At 39.3% G+C, this 22,028-nt stretch overlaps 1 protein-coding gene across 6 annotated transcripts in view; it reads right to left on the bottom strand.

Moving 5' to 3' along the window:
- Window positions 1-22,028, bottom strand: part of ANKRD17 (ankyrin repeat domain 17) — a 163,751-nt gene that overhangs the window by 15,062 nt on the left and 126,661 nt on the right. For all 6 annotated transcript variants that reach the window (XM_079767840.1, XM_079767841.1, XM_079767843.1 and 3 more), the window contains 5 exons: window positions 17,305-17,476; window positions 15,744-16,194; window positions 12,045-12,200; window positions 9,977-10,126; window positions 6,914-8,544 (listed from right to left, as the gene is read on the bottom strand). In XM_079767840.1, the coding sequence (XP_079623966.1) occupies window positions 6,914-8,544; window positions 9,977-10,126; window positions 12,045-12,200; window positions 15,744-16,194; window positions 17,305-17,476 (2,560 nt within the window). The remainder of the gene's footprint in view (window positions 1-6,913; window positions 8,545-9,976; window positions 10,127-12,044; window positions 12,201-15,743; window positions 16,195-17,304; window positions 17,477-22,028) is intronic.

Genomic DNA, 22,028 nt, shown 5'->3' with positions numbered 1-22,028 from the left:
GGATTCAACGTCAAGAACAACAAAGGAAGGTAGTAAGATGTTTTAGACAGGGGAGAGTAAAGAGATATAGCAGGCCACAAACACTATGCTGAAACGAAAGAAGAATCAGCTGCAGCCACTGCTGTCGCAGCCCCAGATGCCCAAGCGGGAAGAGACTGGGGACAAAGATAATGCGAGTCCTGTGGGAAGGCCCTCCCCACATGGCCAGGGTGTCCAACATTAGTAGAATGGTTAAGTTATTGCATGTGCATGCAATGAATGGGATACTACACTGCAATAAAAACGAGCAAACTCCTGTTACAGGCAACCTGGATGAATCTCACAAACATGATGTTGAGTGAAAGGAGCCAGAAATAAAAGAATGCAGATTCTTTTCACAGAGGTTCCCCCAGATCAAGGGGACTGATGATTCCACCACTGCTGAGTCCCTCACCTCCTCCCCGGGATAGAGGCCCAGTTTGGGGAGGCTTAGGCCTCAGGTCTGGCCCATATGGTATGGTTGGTGGGAGGTCAATGCTGAGCCCCCTTTTACTGGGCCAGACCATGGTAGTCTTTCACAAAGAACAGAGACATCCTCAAAGGCTCACAAGCTGGTCACTTGTCAAGATTATCTGCCCCCCGCCCTCACCCTAAGGATGAACCCCAGGATATAGAAGACAAATCTGACGGCCACTGTTGATATGAGGACCTCTGTGCCTTCTGCCACCCAGGCCTCAACAGATCTCCTCTGGGAGACTGCCTTCCCAGCTGAGCAGGAGGGAGCCCTCTGTGATCTAGTAGCCATATATTTCTCTATGGCCCTGTGACAGCTACTATGACAGTTACCATCCTTAGTCAGTAACACCCACCCCTGTCCATCACATCCCCCATATGGAGTCCAGTGTTTCATCACTGGGGTGAGGTGTACACTATTTCTGCTGATCCAGCCTCCTGGACCCCATCTTTGCTCCCTCAACTGCCTCCTGGGTCCTCTTTCCCCTTGCCAACAGACTGCTGAGCAGGAAACTTATTTGGTGCTGTTTCTTGTGCATCTATCCACCCAGACCCCAGTACTGCCCTCAATTCCTGAGCCCTGGAGCAGTTTCCTTCTATTCCCTTCTTCTGGATGCTTGTTTTAAGTCCTTTTTATGTGATAACCCCTGCTCCCAATGCTGGCAGCTGCTCTGTGAAACTCCTCAAGTTTTCTGACCTGGGGTCAAGTCTGGATGACTGGGACAGAGTCACTTCCTGAAAGGCCACTTTCCCTGCTTTTGGGTTTCGTAGTTTTGCCATCAGTAGCATGGCCGACACTGCTGTGGTCTGTGATCGTGGTGCTTGGTAAATGTGCAGTGTCTGTGGCAATTCTGTGGCTTCCCCACACTAGAGTATTTCTGCCCAAAATGAGTGAGGCTCTTGGTGCCCTCGAGGCTCTCCCCACCTCCCAACATGGGAGAACTGGGAAACTTTCCACAAGACTTCCTCCCTGGCCTCCCCATTCTTCCGGTGTCGCTTTTTCTGGGTTTGACACAGGCCCATTAGATGTACTCTAAAGCCTCTGGTGGGCCTACCCTATTTCCTCTATAGCCCATTTTACTTAAACTATGTCATTGTGAGGACACCAGCCCTTTCATTTGAATTTTGTGGCTCTCCACCTGGCCTATCTTTGGGTGGAAGTTGAACAATCCTGACACGCTCTCCCGAACTCTGTCCCTGGGTCACTGCTGTTTTCTGTAAAAACGGTGTGAGCAGGCTCAGTATTGAACTGGCCCTGAGGAAATGGGTCAGGAATTGTGTGGGCAAGAGGGAGGGATGAGACCCATTGGAGATCTGAAAATGAATTTTTTTCTTTTTAACAATTTTTATGTTAATAAATAAATGCAGTGGGGGAAAAAAGAAAAAAAGACATAACAGCCAAAGGCAATGTGTGAACCTAGATTTGATCTTGGCTCAAAAGGAAAGCAATCCCCCCCCGCACTCCCCCCCCCCCCCCAGGCATAAAGGATGTATCTGGGATGAAGGTAATGCATATTCGGTGCTATTACAGAATTAATGTTAATTTTCTTGGTTGTAATAATAGTGGAACAGAGCTATAAAGGCAAACATGCCTGTTTTAACTTGAATCTAATGAATTATCTTCTGATGGACTCTCAAGTTAAACTTCAATACTAATTTTGACTCTTCTCCACTGTACACCCCCCCTAAATCTTGCCTCCCTTATAGAGCTTACTATATCTTTCCACAAAATAAGAATTTAATTCCTTTTTCTCTAAATCTTAATTTTACTCTTTCTCAACATATCACCTAGATTTTCATATTTTAAAAGGTCAAATATTATAAATTCCAATTATTAAAAATGAAATATAAAAACATTTCCAATATATTAGTATATTATGATCTTTCCAAATCAAATTATAGATTCTATTATTTTAGTACAAGATAAATTATTTTTGAAAGTACACAGAAATATTTCAGTGAACCCCCAGCAAAGAAGTATTTATTGATGTAAATGTCCATTGCACTATAGTCACACGTTATAGAAATAGGTAAAAATAACAATCATTTCCCATTAAATTTAGAATTTTTTTGTTAGAGAATGTCATCCTATATAATAAAAGGCTAATATGCAAATCGACCAAACGGCAGAACCACCAGTTGCTATGATGTGCACTGGCCACCAGGGGGCAGACGCTCAACGTAGGAGCTACCCCCAGGTGGTCAGTGCGCTCCCACAGAGGGAACGCCACTCAGCCAGAAGCCCTGAGCCGAGCTCATGGCTGGCAAGCACAATGGCAGTGCTGGGAGCCTCTCCTGCCTCCGCGGCAGTGCTAATGATGTCTGATTGCCGGCTTAAGCCTGCTCCCTATGGAGAATGGGCCTAAGCCGTCAGTCGGGAGCGGGCCTAAGCCAGCAGTTGGATATCCCCCGAGGGCTCCTGGACTGTGAGAAGGCACAGGCTGGGCTGAGGGCCGCCCCCACCAAGTGCATGAATTTCGTGCACCGGGCCTCTAGTGTCTTTAATAAAACAGATCAGGTTGGCAACCTTTCGGTAAAGGGCTAAATAGTAAGTATTTATAGGCTGTCATTAGAGCAGAAAAGCAGCTATAACAATCATAATAATAAAGAGCTAAGATGCTAATGGTCGGGATGCTGTAATGCGTAATGACCAATCGCAGGAGGCTGCCTGCGCGTGCATGGTGGGGCACTGCTCCAGAGATGGGGCAGAAGCAGAGAGACACCTGGAGGAGGAGGGATCATCCCGTGGCGGGAGGGCGGGGGTGAGAGCCCATAGAGCCCTCACCAGTCCTTCGCCACCCACCGCTCGCACTCAGAGCGCCCTGCCACCCACCTGCCAGGGGAGGGAGCACAGCACAGCAGGCGGGAGGCTTCCACGCTCTCCTCCAGCACCATGACGGGGCGGAGCCGCTGCATTGCTCCAGAGATGGGGCGGAAGAGGTGAGGCACCCGGAGAAGGCGGAACCAGCCCAAGGCGACTCGAGGGACTGAGGGCGGGGCTTGAAGCGGCCAGAGAAGGCCAGAGGGGTCGGGGGTTGGGCCAGGCACAATAGAGCTCTGCATGGAGAGGATCTGGTGTTAAGGTAGGGCGGTGGGTGGGTGAGCAGGGCTGCATGATTTCACACGCTGGGCTACTAGTGTTAAATAAATGGGCATGGCTGATTTCAACAAAGCTTTGTGAAGACTAAAATTCAAATTTCTTACTTTTTGTGTTACTAATATTATTCTTTAAAAGTTTTTTTGCTTTTTTAAAATTTTTAAAATATATTTTATTGATTTTTTACAGAGAGGAAGGGAGAGGGAGAGTTAGAAACATCAATGAGAGAGAAACATCAATCAGCTGCTTCCTGCACAATGCCTACTGGGGGTGTGACCGCAACCAAGGTACATGCCCTTGACCGGAATCAAATCTGGGCCCTTGAGTCCACAGGCTGACGCTTTATCCACTGAGCCAAACCAGTTAGGGCTAAAAGCTTTTTTAAAAATACACTTAAAAAATCTTATACAATCTTATATATTATATCTGTTTTAAAAAAATTACAAATGTAATAAAACAGGTAGCGCCCTAGCCAGTTTGGCTCAGTGGATAGAGCATCAGCCTGCGGATTGAAGGGTCCCAGGTTGGATTCTGGCCAAGGGTACATGCCCGGGTTGTGGGCTCAATCCCCAATAAAGGGCGTGCAGGAGGCAGCTGATCAGTGATTCTCTCTCATCATTGATATTTTTATCTCTCTTCCTCTCCCTTCCTCTCTGAAATCAATAAAGAAATATATATATATTTTTTAAAAAAGAATGTGATTCTTAAAAAATAAAAAACAAAAACAGGTAGTCAGCCATACTTGGCCCATGGACCATAGTTTATCTATCACTAGCATGGATCCTCTTAAATTGCTTGAAATTTCCATATTAAAACATATAGCTCTAAATGCAATTTGGTATTATGGATTAAACACTACAACAGAGAAAGGATATCATTGAAAAAAACTGATAAAATCTGAACAAAGTTTGCAGTTTAATTATATTGCATATTATTTTCTTAGTTTTAATAAATGTGCCATGATTAGTTCCATAGATATTTAACATTAGAGAAAGCTGCGATAGTTACAAAAGAACTCTTCTATAAATATAAAATTATTTCAAAGTAAATAGTTAAGAAAATAAAGTAGTCACTCACAAATATACTCTATAAATATCAGCACTTTCTAACAGAAGTTTCTATGATAATGTTATGTGTTCGACATCTGTACACATGTACAGATATCGAACACACAGTCCAATATTTTAGCCACTAGAGATATGTGCTTATAAAGCATTTGAAATATGGCCAACTTACAGCCACTAAGGAAAACAGTATGGAGGATCCTCAAAAAAACTGAAAACAGAACTACCATACAGATCCAGCAATTCCATTTCTGGGAATATATCCAAAGGGAACAAACAAACAAAAAAATTAACTCAAAAAGATATCTACAATCCCAAATTCATAGCAGCATTATTCATAACAGCGAAGATATGGGAAAAACCTAAGTGTCCATTTGGCAGATAAATGAATAAACAGGTTGTGACATATATACTTATATATATACTAGAGGCCCAGTGCACGGCACTTGTGCACGGATGTGTGTGTGTGTGTGTGCGCGCGCGTGGGGAGAAAGAGGGGTCCCTCAGCCTGGCCTGCACCCTCTCACAGTCTAGGATCCCCCCAAGGGGTCCTTAGCGCTGCCTTGGAGGCACGAGAGGCTCCCACCACCACTGCTGTGCTCACCAGCTGTGAGCCTGGCTTCTAGCTGAGCGGTGCGCCCCCTGTGGGAGCGCACTGACCACCAGGGGGCAGCTTCTGCATTGAGCGTCTGTCCCCTGGTGGTGAGTGCGCGTCATAGCGACCGGTCGTTCAGCTGTTCAGTCGATTTGCATATTAGCCTTTTATTATATAGGATACACACACACACATACATGAATCTTATTCAGCCACAAAAAAGAAAATCCTGCCATTTTTGACTACATGGGTGGACATTGACGGAATTATACTAAGTGAAATAAGTTAGACAGAGAAAAACAAATACTGTGAATCCACGTATATGTGGAATTTTAAAATAAACAAACTCTAGAAAAAGAGATAAAATTTTGGAGTAGGGTAATGGTAGAAGGTGGTCAAAGATACGAACCTGTAGCATAAGATAAGTAAGTACTAGGAATGTAATGTACAGCATGATGACTACACTTAACATTGGCATATATATATATATATATATATATATATATATATATATATATATGTAAGTTATTAACCCTTTGCACTTGCTTGCTTTTTTCATCGAGCTGCTACTGATGCTAACCATGTTGAGTCATACTCGACATCCGAGTGCAAAAGGTTAAAGTAAATCCTAAGAGCTCTCAACACAAAAAAACTAATTTTTTGCTTTTTTAATTATATCTTTCTACACTAATAAAAGAGAAATATGCAAATTGACCATACCTCTGCAACAGCCACCAGCCAATCATGAGTGAGTATGCAAATTAACCCAATAAAGATGGCAGGTTAATTTGCATGTGCAGACGCAAAGCGAAGACTGAAGGCTCCAGCCCGAGCAAAGACTGAAGACTGAAGAGGCTTGGCTTCTCTGCTGCAGCCGGAGTGGAGAAGCCAAGCCTCGCTGCAGCCAGAGTGGAGAAGCCAAGCCTCGCTGCAGCTGGAGTGGAGAAGCCTAGCCTCAAGGCTTGGCTTGTCTGCTGCAGCCGGAGCGAAGGCCTGGGTCCCGGGTGCCGGAGGAAAACAGGTGCTGGCAGCCAGGGGAAGGAAGGCCTATTGCACGAATCCTAGTGCAACAGGCCTCTAGTATGAAATGAGGCATGTTAACTAACAACAGCAGTAATGAATTCACAATATATGTAAGTCAAACCATTATGCTGTACAGCTTAAATTTACACAGTAATGTATGTCAATTATACTTAAATGAAAATGGAAAAACAAATTAAAATAAAAATATGACCAGCTTGACTACCATCATCAATTTTATTTAACTTTAAATAGTACATGTGGTTAGAAGCAACCCTATTAAACTATGTACCTGTATATTTTTCTCATTGTTTTAAAAAAAGACAATCAAATGAAATCAAATATTAAAATTCTTTTGTTAATTATATTTTATTTAAAATAAAATACAATTTGAAATAAAATATAATTAACAAAATGGTATTACCTTATTAAATTAAAACATAAGAGACTTTTTTACATTGAGAGAAAAATATACCTGATAAATTTATGGGAAATTCAAAATAAAATCCACTGTACTTCTAAAAAGATTAAAACAATTTCTGTCTATCTGGCCCAGTCAGAGTAAAAATATTAGAAAATGGCTATGAGTTTTCATATCAGTTGTGTAAATGAGCAGCTGCAGAATATCAGAAAATACAAACTTACCTGAGGGACTTGGAGCAGGTCTCTGTAATGGTGGTCTAAAACCTGGAGCTTTGGAAGTATCAGACTGATGTAAAGGATCTGAATTTGGCAAATATGAGGATTTTCCTGATAGCATAGATTCTGGTGTTGACTGAGATGAAACAACAGATCCTCCCCAGAAGGCATGAGCAGAAGTAGGGCTGTTTTCAAACAATGTGCTAAAGGGCCCAAATGGTAAGGATGCACTGAAATTGGGAGCAATAGGCTTATTTGCTGGATGTACTGAATTTTGACAAGCACTTTGTGTACTTAAGGTCGAAGGTAGCTGAACAGAAGAGGGAACACTGTGAGGTCTTTTAATGTGATTGACACTGAGGACTGCAACAGATGAATTTTGAACTGGAGCTGGATTCTTATGAGGGGCAGTTGTGCCATGAGAGGGTGGTCTAATAGCAGGGGTTTCCATTTTAGGAGCAGGCTGGGAGCATCCCATTTGTGTCTGAGGCATAGGGTAAGTCACTGGGGCAGTAGAAGGCACTGCCACCGGAGCAGAACTTGTTGCTAAAGGAGGAACAGTCATTCTAACCTCCGGAGGAGGAGGAACCTGAGACTGCTGAAGAGGTGGTCTTGGCTCCTGAGAAACAGATCCTGGAGGTTGTTGCTGAACAGAATGAACTGATGAACTCCCAGAACTGCTGCTGTTTGAAGGTCTACTATTTACTGTTTCTACTACTGGAGGACTACCTGCTTCCTGTTCAGAGGAAGATGCCCCTTTATTTGGAGATGCTGTTCCACAATCCAAAGGGCTATTTCTAGAAACCCCTCCTGGCTGAGCTGGTGGTGATGGGGAAGATGGGGATGATACGGGGTAGTGTTCTTTGGCAGTAGGCATGGGATATGTGGCATTTGTGGGTGCAGTGCTGTTGTTGCTTGCTGTGGTTGTTACTGTTGTGGTGGTGGCATTGGATGTCTTCACAACTGTGACAAAAAGCTGCCTTCTGACGGAAGGTGAACTTGGACTGCCATTTGTAGATGTACCAGGCACCGTTGAAGCTGATGAACTGGTTGTAGTTGTTGGACTTGAAGTTAAAGAACCTGCTGAATTCACCTGAGAACCACTGCTATTCTGATTGCTATGGCGAGGCACCATGTGAGGCTTAGGTGAGTTAGTAGCTCTGGCAGGGCTCAAAGGCCTGACAGGAAAAGGACCCCAAGTGGATTGAGCTGGTGGAAAAGTACCTCCAAAGTGGGTCATGGGCAACCTTGGTGGACGGATCTGCTGGAAAGTCTGAGCAGCAAGCAAAGCATGTGCAAACTGTGGAGGAGGATATGCTAATGGAAGAGAAACTGGAAAACCAGGCCTCACATTATTCACTGGATTCTTAATGGTTTTGTGAGTAGATGCAGAAGAAATTGCAGGCACAGTGAGTGCTGTGGCAGTTTGAGATGTTGATGACAGAGCTACAGTCGTCATTTTAATTCCCATTAAGGAACTGTTAGCAGCAGTGGTGGTAGGTGCTGAGGACCCTATTTTGGAATTTGCTGAACTTTTCAAACGATTCTTTGGAATAAGTTCATCAATTTCTTTGTCTGGATCCTTGATCAGAGCATTAATCAACTGAGTTGCTTGTCTTGTTGATTCAGTGCCACCCCTGTAGGTTGACAAAAAAAATTAGGTCTATATTTAAATACATAAAGCCTGATTTCATTAGCATGTGTGTATATACGTACATACAGAGAACAATAGCCAACTCTTGAGGTATTCTGCAAATAAAGCCATACACTGTTCTGACAAGTCACTATATTTTTTAAAGGCATAGAGAAATTCCATTTACTATTGTTTCCTTAGATTAAAAAATAATTTTCCTACGATAAAACACATTAGTTAGAAAAACCACTGCACTTAAATAAACATATTTAACCTATAATGTTTCTGTAAGTTAAACAGTTGATTGATACTAAAAGGAAAGTAAACAAGGAAAATAATACAACTGAGCAAGAAAACAGTATTTTATTTTAAATCCTGGTACTTAAGGTAACTCCATCTATGACATATTTATTGATGGTTTCTCTAGTAGAACAATTATTATAATTCCTCTGGAATGATGTCTCAAAATGAGAGGAATCCTGATAATACAAACAATGGTAACAAGGTCAATCCCTAAGTGTTGGTTCTTCAGGAAAATATTTGATAGCAAAACCCCTAAAGGGGCCCAGCTGGCGTGGCTCAGTGGTTGAGTGTCAACCTATGACCCAGGAGATCACAGTTCATGTCCCACTCAGGGCACATGCCTGGGTTGTAGGCTCAATCCCCAGTGTGGGCCGTGCAGGAGGCAGCCACTCAATGTTCTCTCTCATCACTGATGTTTCTATCTCTCTCTCCCTCTATCTTCTTCTCTGAAATAAATAAAAATATGTTAAAAAAAACAAACAATCACAAAACCTAAAGGGGAAATTACTTATAAAGGGTTTCTGCTTCCCTCTGCTCTAGATAAGGCAGGTTGTGACCACCGACCTACTCCAGGAGAGAGAAAACAAGATAGGAGAGGAGAATAAACACAGGTAAGCTATAAAACTATCAGTTCTCCTATCATTGTGAAGGGCACCAAACTTATGATTCCTTAGACTATCATCTTTATTTTAAGGGTATTCAGGTACACACATATTCAATTCAAGACAAATATCTATTTCAAGTTTAAATCTATTATGAGCTCATATTCTAAGGACACAATCTCAGAATAACAAAGCTCAAATGGTAACTTAAAAGAAAGATAAAAACCTACTGCTTAAAATGTGTTAAGAATTCCTTTTTTAAAGTCTCAGAATAAATTTTAAGAACGTCATATGAACAGTTTATGTAAGGAAAAAATAATCTAAACTTTTGCCACACACATGAAATATGCCTTTAAAGCCCTTTGAAATACTTCATGTGAAAAAAATTATAAAGATTATCTTCTAAAATTCCAATTTTTAAAAAGTATGCTATTAAATGCAAAATTCCATTGAAAACTCAAATGCTTGTATTTCATTAATCTATAGTGCAATAAAACACAAAGGAAGAAAACATAAGAGACAAAATTTTGCCTTATAGTTATTATCCGGTCTCCCGTCTTGTCTTTCTGCTTATCAATATCTATGTGTGCACCCGTGAACTCCCGAATAGCATTAATATTACAGCCTCCTCTTCCAATCACTCTGGATATCACCGTTGATGGAACAGATACTTTCTTCGACCTGTTTAAAAGTTGCAAAGATAAATTAAAATAAATTAGTTTCAGTGGTTGTCATTAAAATAAGAGAGAGTACTACTAAAATATGTTTTTGAAAATACAGAATAGATTTTTGTTGAATAAGCGTTTCCTACCTATTCTCACTCTAGGTGATAAAAGACAACTAGTAATTACAGGTAAAGGAGGGGAGGGGAGGGGATTGGAAGGAAGAGAAAAGGAGGGGAGGGGAGAAAGAGATAAAATATCATGACAAAAGATTGTTTTGTTGATTTTCATCCTTCATAAATATGTGTAAAGTACATACTATGTAGACATGCACTGTGCCAATGCAAATAGCAAATAAGAGAGACATGGGTTTCTGCCCATATGTATATTGACAATGTAGATACCAAGTTAGAGCTATAATACCATGCCATGAATGATTTAATAAGATATACTAAATAAACAGTGGTTAGAGCATCTAATCCAGCCCAAGGAGTTAAGAATGGTTTCTTGTGGGCACATTTGGGTAACTGGTTCACATTCTTCTTTTTATTCTCTAATATATAATTGAAAGGATGACATTAAAAATTTGTTTCCCTGCATTCTTCTGGAGGCATTAAAATTATCCAGACATAGAGACTCACTAAAAGAATGTTCAGTAATATGAGAAAAAGAAGAGCCCACTGAGATTTCACAAAAAGCAAAACAGCCTGGCTGACATGGCTCAGTGACTGAGCGTCAACCTATGAACCAGGAGGTCACAGTTCAATTCTCGGTTAAGGCACATGCCCGGGTTGCAGGTTCAATCCCCATGTAGGGCATGTGCAGGAGGCAGCCAATCCATGACTTACTGATGTTTCTATCTCTCTCTTTCTCCCTTCCTCTCTCTAAAATCAATGAAAAGATATTTAAAAGTTATATTTGAAAAAGGTAAGATATTATCCCTGCCCTTTTATATATATAACTAAATTACTTGACAATTCCTTCTTCCCTAAAGTGAATAAATAATGAGTCAGTGATTATTATTTTGAAATGCTAGGAATGTCTTTGTAATCACAATATAAAATGCACATGGAAAAAGTGAATTACTTTATTTTCGTACAGAGAGTACTCGGATGTTGTGATTTCAATGACTACAATAGTGTATGTGAATAAGTTAATGTGTATGTGTGAGACAAAGACAGTGATAAAGCTGTTGCTTCAAATGATCAAAAGTTTAATTTTTTTATGGAATTTCTAGGTAGTTCTTTAACATAGGTTATCAAAGATTTAAAATCCTTTCTGGGTGTGTAGTAAAGTTTAAAACCAATATTTACTCATTCTTCAAATACTTACAAGCATGCTTTAGACATTACCTGGGCTCTGAGATTACAAAGCTGAACAAAACACCATCTATCTATCACTTTAAAGAACTTAAATTAGTTCTCTACCAAATATCACTACCTATAAGGATTAAGCAGATAACAGTCATCTTTTCATGTAAAAAGCTCCCAACTCTTAAGAATATTAACATACTGTTGTGTGTTTTTATCATCTAAAATATGATGTAGATTGTCTCTGTTAGCTAGATTCAGCCTTGGGTCACCAGTCTGCAACCTTTGAAATACTTGGAGGAATTTAATTGTAAGGTAATAATCCATATTTCAATTTGAAATAGAGCATATTTAAAAACTGAGAAAAACAGCCGAAACCGGTTTGGCTCAGTGGATAGAGCGTCGGCCTGCGGACTCAAGGGTCCCAGGTTCGATTCCGGTCAAGGGCATGTACCTTGGTTGCGGGCACATCCCCAGTAGGGGGTGTGCAAGAGGCAGCTGATCGATGTTTCTCTCTCATCGATGTTTCTGACTCTCTATCCCTCTCTCTTCCTCTCTGTAAAAAGTCAATAAAGTATATTTAAAAAAAAAAAACTGAGAAAAACAATCAAGTAAACCATTACTCACCTTCTTACAACTTCTTTCCATCCTTCTTCCCTCTTTTGTCCTCGCTTAGGACTTGCTACGGTTAACTTCCCATTTGGAGAAGAAAGGGGAGATGGACCCGATTTTGTGCAAGTGGACAGAGAATTACTGGTCACTTCAGTGACAGTCTCTGACAATCTTTAACAAAGAAAGGAAAATTACATTAAATACAGAGCAGATGTAGAATTTTTAAATGATAAAGCCAATCATTTACATCGTTTTATTGTTTTATTTATTGATTTTAAAATATATTTTTATTGATTTCAGAGAGGAAGGGAGAGGAAAAGAGAGATAGAAACATCAATGATGAGAGAGAATCATTGATCAGTTGCCTCCTGCATGCCTCCTACTGGGGATCAAGCCAACAACCCAAGCATATGCCCTGACCGGGAATCAAACTGTGAGTTCCAGGTTCATAGGTTGATGTTCAACCACTGAATCATACCCTCTGGACAATTGTTTTATTTATTTTTAGAATGAAGATGGTACTCAAATAAGAAATTTACTTTTATTTTTCAATACTTAGCATAAAATGAAAATATTTTAAAAGATAGTTTCTAGAAAATAACTATATGCCAACATATTGGATAATCTGGAAGAAACAGATAAAATTCCTAGAAATATACAATCTTCTAAAACTAGATCAAGAAGAGTCAGAGCATCTGAATAGACAAATTACAACTAATGAAATTGAAGCAGTAATTAAAAAAAACACAAAAAAACACCTCCCAATAAACAAAACTCCTGGACCAGATGGCTTCACAGATGAATTTTGCCAAATATTCAAAGAACTAACACCTATCCTTCTCAAACTATTAAAAAAATTCAAGAGGACGGAAGAGTCCCACGCTCATTTTATGAGGACAGCATTATCCTAATTCTAAAACTAGATAAAGCCATTACAAAGAAAGAAAATTATAGGCCAATATCCCTGATGAATTTAGATGCTAAAATCCTCAACACATTATTAGCAAACTTGATCCAGCAACACATTAAAAAGACCATACACCATTACTAGGTGGGATTTGTTCTGGAGATGCAAGGTTGATAAAATATCGGTAAATCAGTAAATGGGATACACCACTTAAACAAAATGAAAGATAAAAACCACATGATCATATCATTAGACACAGAAAAAGTATTTGATAAAATCCAGCAACCATCCTATCTAATAAAAAGGGAATATGCTAATGGATCCTCATGCCACTGCAAAGATGGCGGCGCCCACAGCCAATAAGGAGGGAATATGCTAATTGACTGCCACACCCTCAAAGATGGCGGTGCCCAGAGCCACAAGATGGCGGCACCCAGTCCCCGCAGCCCCCTAGCCGCCCAGGGCCGGCCCGAGGTGAAGGCAAGCCTTTGATGGCGGCTGCCCAGCCTCCCAGGGCCACCCAAGGCTTAGGTAACCAGGGCCGGTGGAAGTTTGCGCTGCTGGCAGTGGCAGCAGCAGAGGTGTGATGGGGGTATCTCCTTCCCCTGATTGCCAGGTGGCCTCCCGCCCCTAAGGGCCCCCAGACTTTGAGAGGGGGCAAGCCGGGCTGAGGGACGGCCCACCCTCCAGTGCATGAGAGTTAGAGAAAGAGAGATAGAGAGACTTCCATACATAGATTGGTTGATTCCCCCACATACCCATACCAGGGCGGGGATCGAACCTACAACCCAGGTACGTGCCCTTGACCAGGAATCGAACCAGAGACCCCTTGATGCACGGGCAGACATTCTAACCACTGAGACACACCAGCCAGGGCTATGGTCAATATTTGACAAAGGAGGCAAAAACAGTGGGGTAAAGATAATCTATTCAATAAATGATATTGGAACTATTGGATTGATACATGGAAAAAAAAGAAACCAGACTACCTTCTTACACCATACACAAGAATTAAACTCAAAATGGATTTAAGATTTAGATGTTAGACTCAAAACCATAAAAATCCTGTAAGAAAACATAGGCAGTAAAATCTTGGACATTTCTCATAACAACATTTTTTCTTATATATCTCTTAGGGCAAGGAAAAACAAAAGAAAAAATTTAAACAAAGGGGACTACAACTAATTAAAAAGTTTTTACACAGCAAGGAAACCTTCAACAAACTGAAAAGACAACCCACTGAATGGGAGAACATATTCGCCGATATATCGGATAATGGGTTAATAGCCCAAAATTTATACAACTCACCACATAAAAAACAATCCAATTAAAAAATGGGCAAAAGATTTGAATAGACCAGTGATGGCGAACCTATGACACGCGTAGCCATTTCTGATGACACGCGGCCGCTGAGGTGGCCGCATGCCAAGGATGAAACATTTGCTGCTCCTGAGGAGGAAACATTTGCGAAATAATGTTTTTTCCTCAAAGTGACACACTACCCGAGTTATGCTCAGTTTTTTGGCGAAGTTTGACACACCAAGCTCAAAAGGTTGCCTATCACTGGAATAGACACTTCTCCAAAGAGGACATACAGAAGGCAAATAGACCTATGAAAACATGCTCAAGGTCATTAATCATCAGAGAAATGCAAATTAAAACCACAAGGAGATATCACCTCACACCTGTCAGAATGGCTGTCATCAATAAACCAACAAACAAGTGTTGGCCAGATGTGAAAAAAGGGAACCCTCGTGCACTGTTAGTGGAAATGCAGATTGGTACAGCCACTGTGAAAAGCTGTGTGGAGTTACATAAAAAAATTTAAAAAACCAAACTGCCTTAACACCCAGCGATTCCACATCTGGGAATTTATACAAAGAAACCTGAAACACTAATTCAAAAAAATATATGCACACCTATGTTCATTGCAGCATTATATTTACAATAGCCAAGATTTGGAAGCAGCCCAAGCGTCCATCAGTAAATGAGTGGATAAAAAAAGCTGTGGTATATTTACAATGGAATACTACTTGGCTGTAAAAAGCTAACCTTACACTTTGCAACAGCAAAGATGAACCTGAAGAGCATTATGCTAAGTGAAATAAGCCAGTCAGAGACAGACAAATAGAATATAATTTCACTCATATGTGGAATCTAATGAACTTACAAGCAAAATAGAGACTCACAGAGAGCAGGCTGACAGATGTTGGTAGGGTAGGGACTGGGGGTGCTGGGGGGAATGAGCAAAAAAAAAAAAAAAAAAAAGGAAAAAGTAGCCCTGGCCAGTGTGTTCAGAGGTTAGAGCATCAGCCTGAGCACCTAAGGGTTGTTGGTTCAATTTCCGGTCAAGGGTATATACTTCGGTTTAGGGTTCGCCCCCTTTCACCAGTTGGGGCATGTGCATACAGGAGGTGGTTTTCTCTCTCCACCCCCCATCTTCCACTTTCTCTAAAAATCAATGGAAAAATATTCCCCACTGAGGATTAACAACAACAACAAAAAGATGCTATCTAGAGTTAAAATCTAGCAGAGTTTAATCACAATAATAATCACTGAGTACCCATAATCAATACTTTGCATGGGTTAAGTTTAACAAAATGAATAAATTACATAGTAAAAATAATTTTATCTCTCATTAATCTAAAATCTAAAAAGTAGCTTATTTTTCAAATCAAATGAAATTGTGTCATCAAAACAAAGGCAAATTCTTGTTCTGCTGTTCTTTACTGGATTAATTTATAAAAAAATTTAGCAACAAGCATTTCATGATACTATAAATTATAAAAATAAAAATTGGAACTAACTTTATTGAAGCCTTGCCAGAAACAGATTTTCTCTCCTCCTTTGGAAATGTAACCAGAACTGATGGCTGTTTCTTGTTGGTCACAGTGGTAGTAACCACAGCAGGTGAATGATTGTCACTCTTTCGGCTGCTATTGCTGTTACTACTTTCATCACTGCAGCTGGAAATCCTCATGTTATCACTGTCCCCACTCTCGCTGGTACTGCTACTTTTTGACTCTCCTCCGTTCACCTTCTCTGGCTGACTGTATGAGATTGGTAGTGGATCATCAAATATAATTTGAACGTTTTCTGGAGTCATTTTATTTTTCCTGTTTTTCCTCTTTGAACTGGTTGTAGTTATGGTATTATTTCTTTTACCATGGGAACCTGCCAAAGTTGTCCAGGTTGCTGATATACCTATAGTAGTAGTGGTTGTGGCACTTGGAGGCTCTGTCAAGACTTCAGGCTCATCTATAAAAGTACCAATAATGAATTAGCAAATTGTAAGAATTCTTAGAATATATTTAGCTTTAAGCACTTCAAGAAAAAAAGAAAAAGAAAACCAGGAGTTATTTGCTTCTATTAGACATAAAGTCATCAGTCATTCCAGCATTCATCATAAGGAGATAAATATGACTGATCTATGTCCCTAAGTCCTAACTAAACAATGCATAGTAGGCAAGTGTAAGAATTATTTGGGGGACAATCTTATAAATGTGACTATATACTGTATATTAAGTGTTTTATATAATTAAATTTCTTGGGTGTTATAATGTTATTGTGGTTATGTAAAATATGTCATTTTTCTGGGAAATACATAATCAAGTATTTAGGGGCGGTTTCGCATGATATATACATCTTACATGCAAACTGTTCAAAAAGAGAGGAAAAAAGATAAACAAATGTGCCCAAATGTTATAACAATCTAGGTGATATTCAGGTGTTCAACATACTAATCCTTAAACATTTCTTTAGTTCAAATTTTTTTCAAAATAAAAGGCTGGAGGAGGGAGAACATACACATACACACACACACTGCATACATAATTGGTAATTTAGTAGTGATGGTTCTTCCTCAGAATATCATTTCAAATAATCTTTAACTAGAACCTCGTTAAAAATAATTCCCTCATTTGAGAAAAATCTGAATATGGTCTGGATTACAGATAATAATATTACCAAATTACTGTTAGTAATTTTTTTAGGTAGTACCATTATGTAAGCAAATGTCAGGTGTATGTTGAAGTTTTACAAGTACAATGTCAGAATGCAATTTACTTTCAGATAGCTTAGAAAAAACTCTATGCATATTTATAGGAAAAGAAGTTGAAGTAAATGGGTAAAATGCTTATTTTTATTAAAATCTAGGTAAAGTGTATTCAGGTGTTTTATCATTCCTTTAATTTATCTTCATAATAAAAAAGCTAGGGAGAAGTCTATAAATAAAAATAACATATAAATACTTTAAGGACTTTATAATTTAGAAATCTAATTTTACCTAAGTTAGTGATATTTTAAAAATATAATTTTCAATAGAATGTATTATATGAAACAAATTAGATGGTTTGTAGAGAAAAATACCTTCAACTTTATGCTTTTCTTTTTCTTGAGCAGCTTGGAGTTCAAAGTTCTCTTTATTTTTCGCTTCAATTTCTTCTAGTTTTCTTCTTTGTTCTTCCTTTTTCTTTCTTCTCTTCTCCTTTCGCTTTTCTCTTTTGGCAGCCAACGCCAGCCTCCGGCTTTCTTCTCTTAACTGTTAAAGGATCAATAAAACAGAATAACACTGGAATTTACCATGGAAAAAAATTGTCGTATAATATCATGTTGTCATAAAACTGGGATATCATAAAATTCAAAATCATATAGCTTAATTCATTATTTGACCGAGATCATATTCTAATCACTGTAAAGAGAAAATACTTTTCAAGGATCAAGATCAAATTAATGATAAAAATCTAATTTTAAAAGGGGTGCCCTGGACTGTGTTTCTCAGTGGTTAGAGCCTGCACACCAACCAATCTCCCCGGCTCAATTCCCAGCCAAGGGCACGTACCTCAGTTACAGGCTTGCTCCCTGGCCCAGGTTAGGCACCTGTGGGAGGCGGCCAATCAATGTGTCTCTCCGATCTATGTTTCTCTCTCTCTCACTCTCTCCCCCTTCTCCCTCCCTTCCACACTCTCTAAAAATCAATGGGAAAATATTCTCAGGTGAGGATTAAAAAAAAAAAAAAAAGAATAAAAATAACAAGATAACATGTGTCATTCGTTAATTTGGCAAAAATAAAAAAGATATTGTTACTAGGGAATTGACAAGACCTGGGTTCTTATCTTCTTGAAGGAAAGATTTCAATCACGAGACAAAGTGTAGAAAAGCAAGCAAGAATTTATTGACTGCAACAAAAACACACTTAGGACAGTGCAATAAGGAAGGGCATAGAAGAAGCAACAGGAGAGCCTAGGCTGGGTCGCTTTGGCTTACAGGGAAGTCAGAGAAAGGAGAGCCTTGGAGACAGGTTCAGATTAGCCTGGGAAGAGCTGCCACTGCCAATTGCTTCCCTGGATCAGTCTCCTGAGGTTCCTTGGAATTTAGGAGATAGGAGCCTGTGGGGGGAAAGGGAATGGCATGGGCATACTCACTGGAATGAGAGCTTGTTGGGATCTTCCTTTTCATGGGTTTAAAAGGCTGGCATTTTAGGGGAGGTATTAAGGGAGCATATTCATCAACTTTATGTTGATAAACCAAAAAGTGAGATTTATTCTCTTAATTTTCTGTCCTTGGGTGTGGTTGGCAAATGGCACTAATTTCTGTTTCTGTCTCCCTGAGTACGGTGATTTAAACTATTTACCCTCTGGTTGGGGAGGGGAAGTGAAAACCTTTTACTCACTAAGTATCCTTGGTTTAGGGAAGATAGAATTTACTAGGTGGCTGCAAACTGCCATTTAACTATCTTAGTTTCCCTATTCTGCTTGTCCTGAAATTTTCCTAGCTTCTTACTATCCTACAACATACTGTAAAGAGAAAATATTTTCAAAGGATCAAGATGAAATTAATGATAAAAATCTAATTTTAAAATTGGTGAATGATAAAGAAATATGTAGCTTCCTAATCACTAAACATATACCCATAGCATGTGTCGTTCATTAATTTAGCAAAAATAAAAAAATATCACATATCAGCATAAGTTTTGGAAAATAAGTTGTTTCCTATACTGCTATGGGTATATATATTTACATTTTAGGAAAGGTAATTTGGAAACGTCCTATGAAAATTACAAACTGTTTATCCTAAGAATTTATTCTTCATATAATGACTATCTCTGGTGAAAAGATATAGGTTCAATAATGTCCACCATAAAATTAATTATAATGGCAGTAAAAAAAAAAAGATAAATCCATCAAATGGTGGGGACAAATTAACAATACACCTTCACAGTATTCTAGGCAGCCATGAAAAGTATCTATATATATACTTGGGAAAATGCTCACAATTTATATTTGTTAGGAGAGAAAAAAGGCACAGTGCAGACGAATTCTCCCATTTATAGGGGAAGGCCACCCTCATGTGAGTTTATTTGTAGAAGTAGAAAAAAAAAACAAAAAAAACCACTAAGGATAAATATCAAAGGCTTACTAGTGACTATCTCTAGAGAGTGGGACTGGAGAGGGGTAGCTGAAAGATGGCGACTTTTAATTTTACTTTATATATAAACTGTACGTTGTTTCTATTTGTAAAAATGAGTACATATTACTTTCATAGGTAAAAAAAGTTAAGCATAAGTTTAAAAGTCCAATAATATCTCTTAAGAAGCTATTTTAACTATTACATTTTCCTCTTTGGTTCATAAAGTGGGAAAAACCTTCAAACTCCTTTTGTTTGTATATACTCTTACAGATGTTTTCAAACTAAAAAAATGTACTCCCTGCCCATAACCTAGCATTCTGAATATTTTATATTTTAAATATTAGATGTCAAAACAATGATACTCAATTTATAGAAAATATCACAATGTCCTAACTAATGAAACCAGAGCTCAAAGACAAGTTCATAAGCCAAATCAACATTATTTTTCATCAGAAAATGTCTAACTTCATTCTTTAGGTCTTTTGCTTTCGCTAGATACTCATCCTACCTTTTCTTTTTCTTTTAATTTTTTTTAAAAATTGATTTGAGAGAGGAAGGGAGAGGGGAGAGAGAGATAGAAACATCAATAATAAGAGAATCAATGACTGGCTGCCTCCTGCCCACCTCCTACACCCAGGTATGTGCCCTTGACCAGAATTGAACCTGGGACCCTTCAGTCCTCAGGCCAACATTCTATGCACTGAGCCAAACCAGCTAGGGCTCACCCTTCCTTTTCAAATTATCCCTATTAGGTGTCTGAAAGGTTTTGCACAGCTTTGAAGTTTTTATACCCTAGGGCAACGCACCATAATTACATTCTCTTTGGGGGTAGAGATAAGACTTTTATTCCTGAAAAGGAAAACAGTTAAGGAGAATCTGTAGAAAACGGATACTTTCTAAGGCAGATAGACTTCAGGAAAGAATACAAATGGAAGTTGAAATTGTAGAAACTGTCTTAGCACCCCCTAGAAATTTTTGCTGGGCCTCTAGAAACTCCAGTCTGAAGAAGGGGAGAGGAACTTTTGACTTTTCAGAAGGACTAAGAAGAAAACAGTATTTGTTTGGTGACTTTCACTCCCTAGGTCACTGCCTGGGAGGAGGAGTAATATATGATTGGTGGTTTTAAAAGAAGGAACTGAGCATGTGCTGAGTCAGCTCATTGCTTTACTGGGGCTACCGGTAGGTTGGTTGGTTCTCAGGAAAAATGCTTTCTCCGCCTGAACTCCAGTGAGGGAGGCTGTTGTCCTGTTTTGCTCTGATTTTGACAGAAAGAACGGGTAAGTGCCAGGGGAAGAGGAAAAGTGGAAGTGGGGGTGAAGGGTGTGGCAGAAAAATATTTTCAAAGCAACTGAGGCTGTAGATATAAAGCCTCTCTAATTCAGTTAGGAATAATACATACTTTAATCTATATTATGTCTATATGAACAGAAAAACCTTGAGAAAGGTACAGGAAATAGCTTTTGCGGGATCAAAATAACAAGTGAAGTTCAAGACTTTTGACTAGGTCAGGATGGATGTGTTTTTTGGGGGGCTAGACTTTTAAATTTGTCCAGCGGCAGGAGATAATTGTAATTACTATTCAAGGGAGGGAAAGAAGTTTTTTGTTTGTTTTGTTTTTTATTGCATACATCTTCCATTTACTTTTTATTTTTTAATTTATCTTTATTGTTGTTAAGTATACAGATGTCCCCTTTTACCCCCATGGACCCTCTCTATTCCACTCCTGCTCCCAGGAAGGACTTTTTAAAAACCGACTAGTATAAATCAGAAAGCAAGCTTTCATCTAAGCCCAGGTGGCCAAGATGTGGGAGGGATGGGCCAGGGTAGGTCTTAGTGTTAGGGTGTGGCTGTTTCAGGTATGCTAATGCCTCGAGCTTTACAGAGTTCAGTGAAAGCTGGCCCTCTGGCAACAGGAAGAGCCTAGATAACAAACTTTTATAGTTTAGCCTTAGGACTAAGCCTTTCTTGTTTCTCAATTTTGAAGTTCTAAAGCTAGTATTTTGATAACCTCATAGATCTTACTAACTTTGGAATCACTAAAAAATGGGGCACAAATTCACAGGTCCTAGTGAAACTCTTTAGGGGAGACCTGAGACTATTGACCGCAAAGGCATGGCGCTCTCTAAAACTTAAGAATTAGACAAGATAGATACAGATTTAAGAGGCATCATAAATTTGTAGGATGTAGTTGAATTTAATGAGGTTACTAAAAGGAAGAAATTATAGCTATACAGGTGTATAATTATGTGTGCCTGAGGAGGAAGGGGGAGAGAATATTCAATATTTAAAAGGGAGAGTAAATGAAACTATAGGAAGGCCTTAACAGGGCACAGGAAGACAATCAGAAGAAAGCAGCTTCAATGAGAAAAGTTTCATGAAGGAAGGCAAATCACAAAGTATCAATAAGAACTGAAAAGAGGTAAAAGGATTGGGCAATAAAGATGGCATTGGTGATCTCTGCCACAGTTCATTGGAAAAATGGGGGAGCAGGCAAATGATCCTGGACTGAGGATTAAAAATATAGAGTAGAGACAGGCTAATAAGCCAGGAAAAGTAGAATAGGGAAAATGAGATAGAGCTAAACTGCAGTTTTCAGCCATCTATTAAATCCTATTTTCCCTTAAGAGTAAATGGTTTGCACTTCTCCCCAACCAGGGTAAATCACCGTCCTCAGGGAGACAGCA

Source organism: Cnephaeus nilssonii, assembly GCF_951640355.1.
Source record: "Cnephaeus nilssonii genome assembly, chromosome: 1".
NCBI lineage: Eukaryota > Metazoa > Chordata > Mammalia > Chiroptera > Vespertilionidae > Cnephaeus > Cnephaeus nilssonii.
Note: the sequence above shows the minus strand (reverse complement) of the source record. Positions and strands in the feature narration are given on the sequence as shown.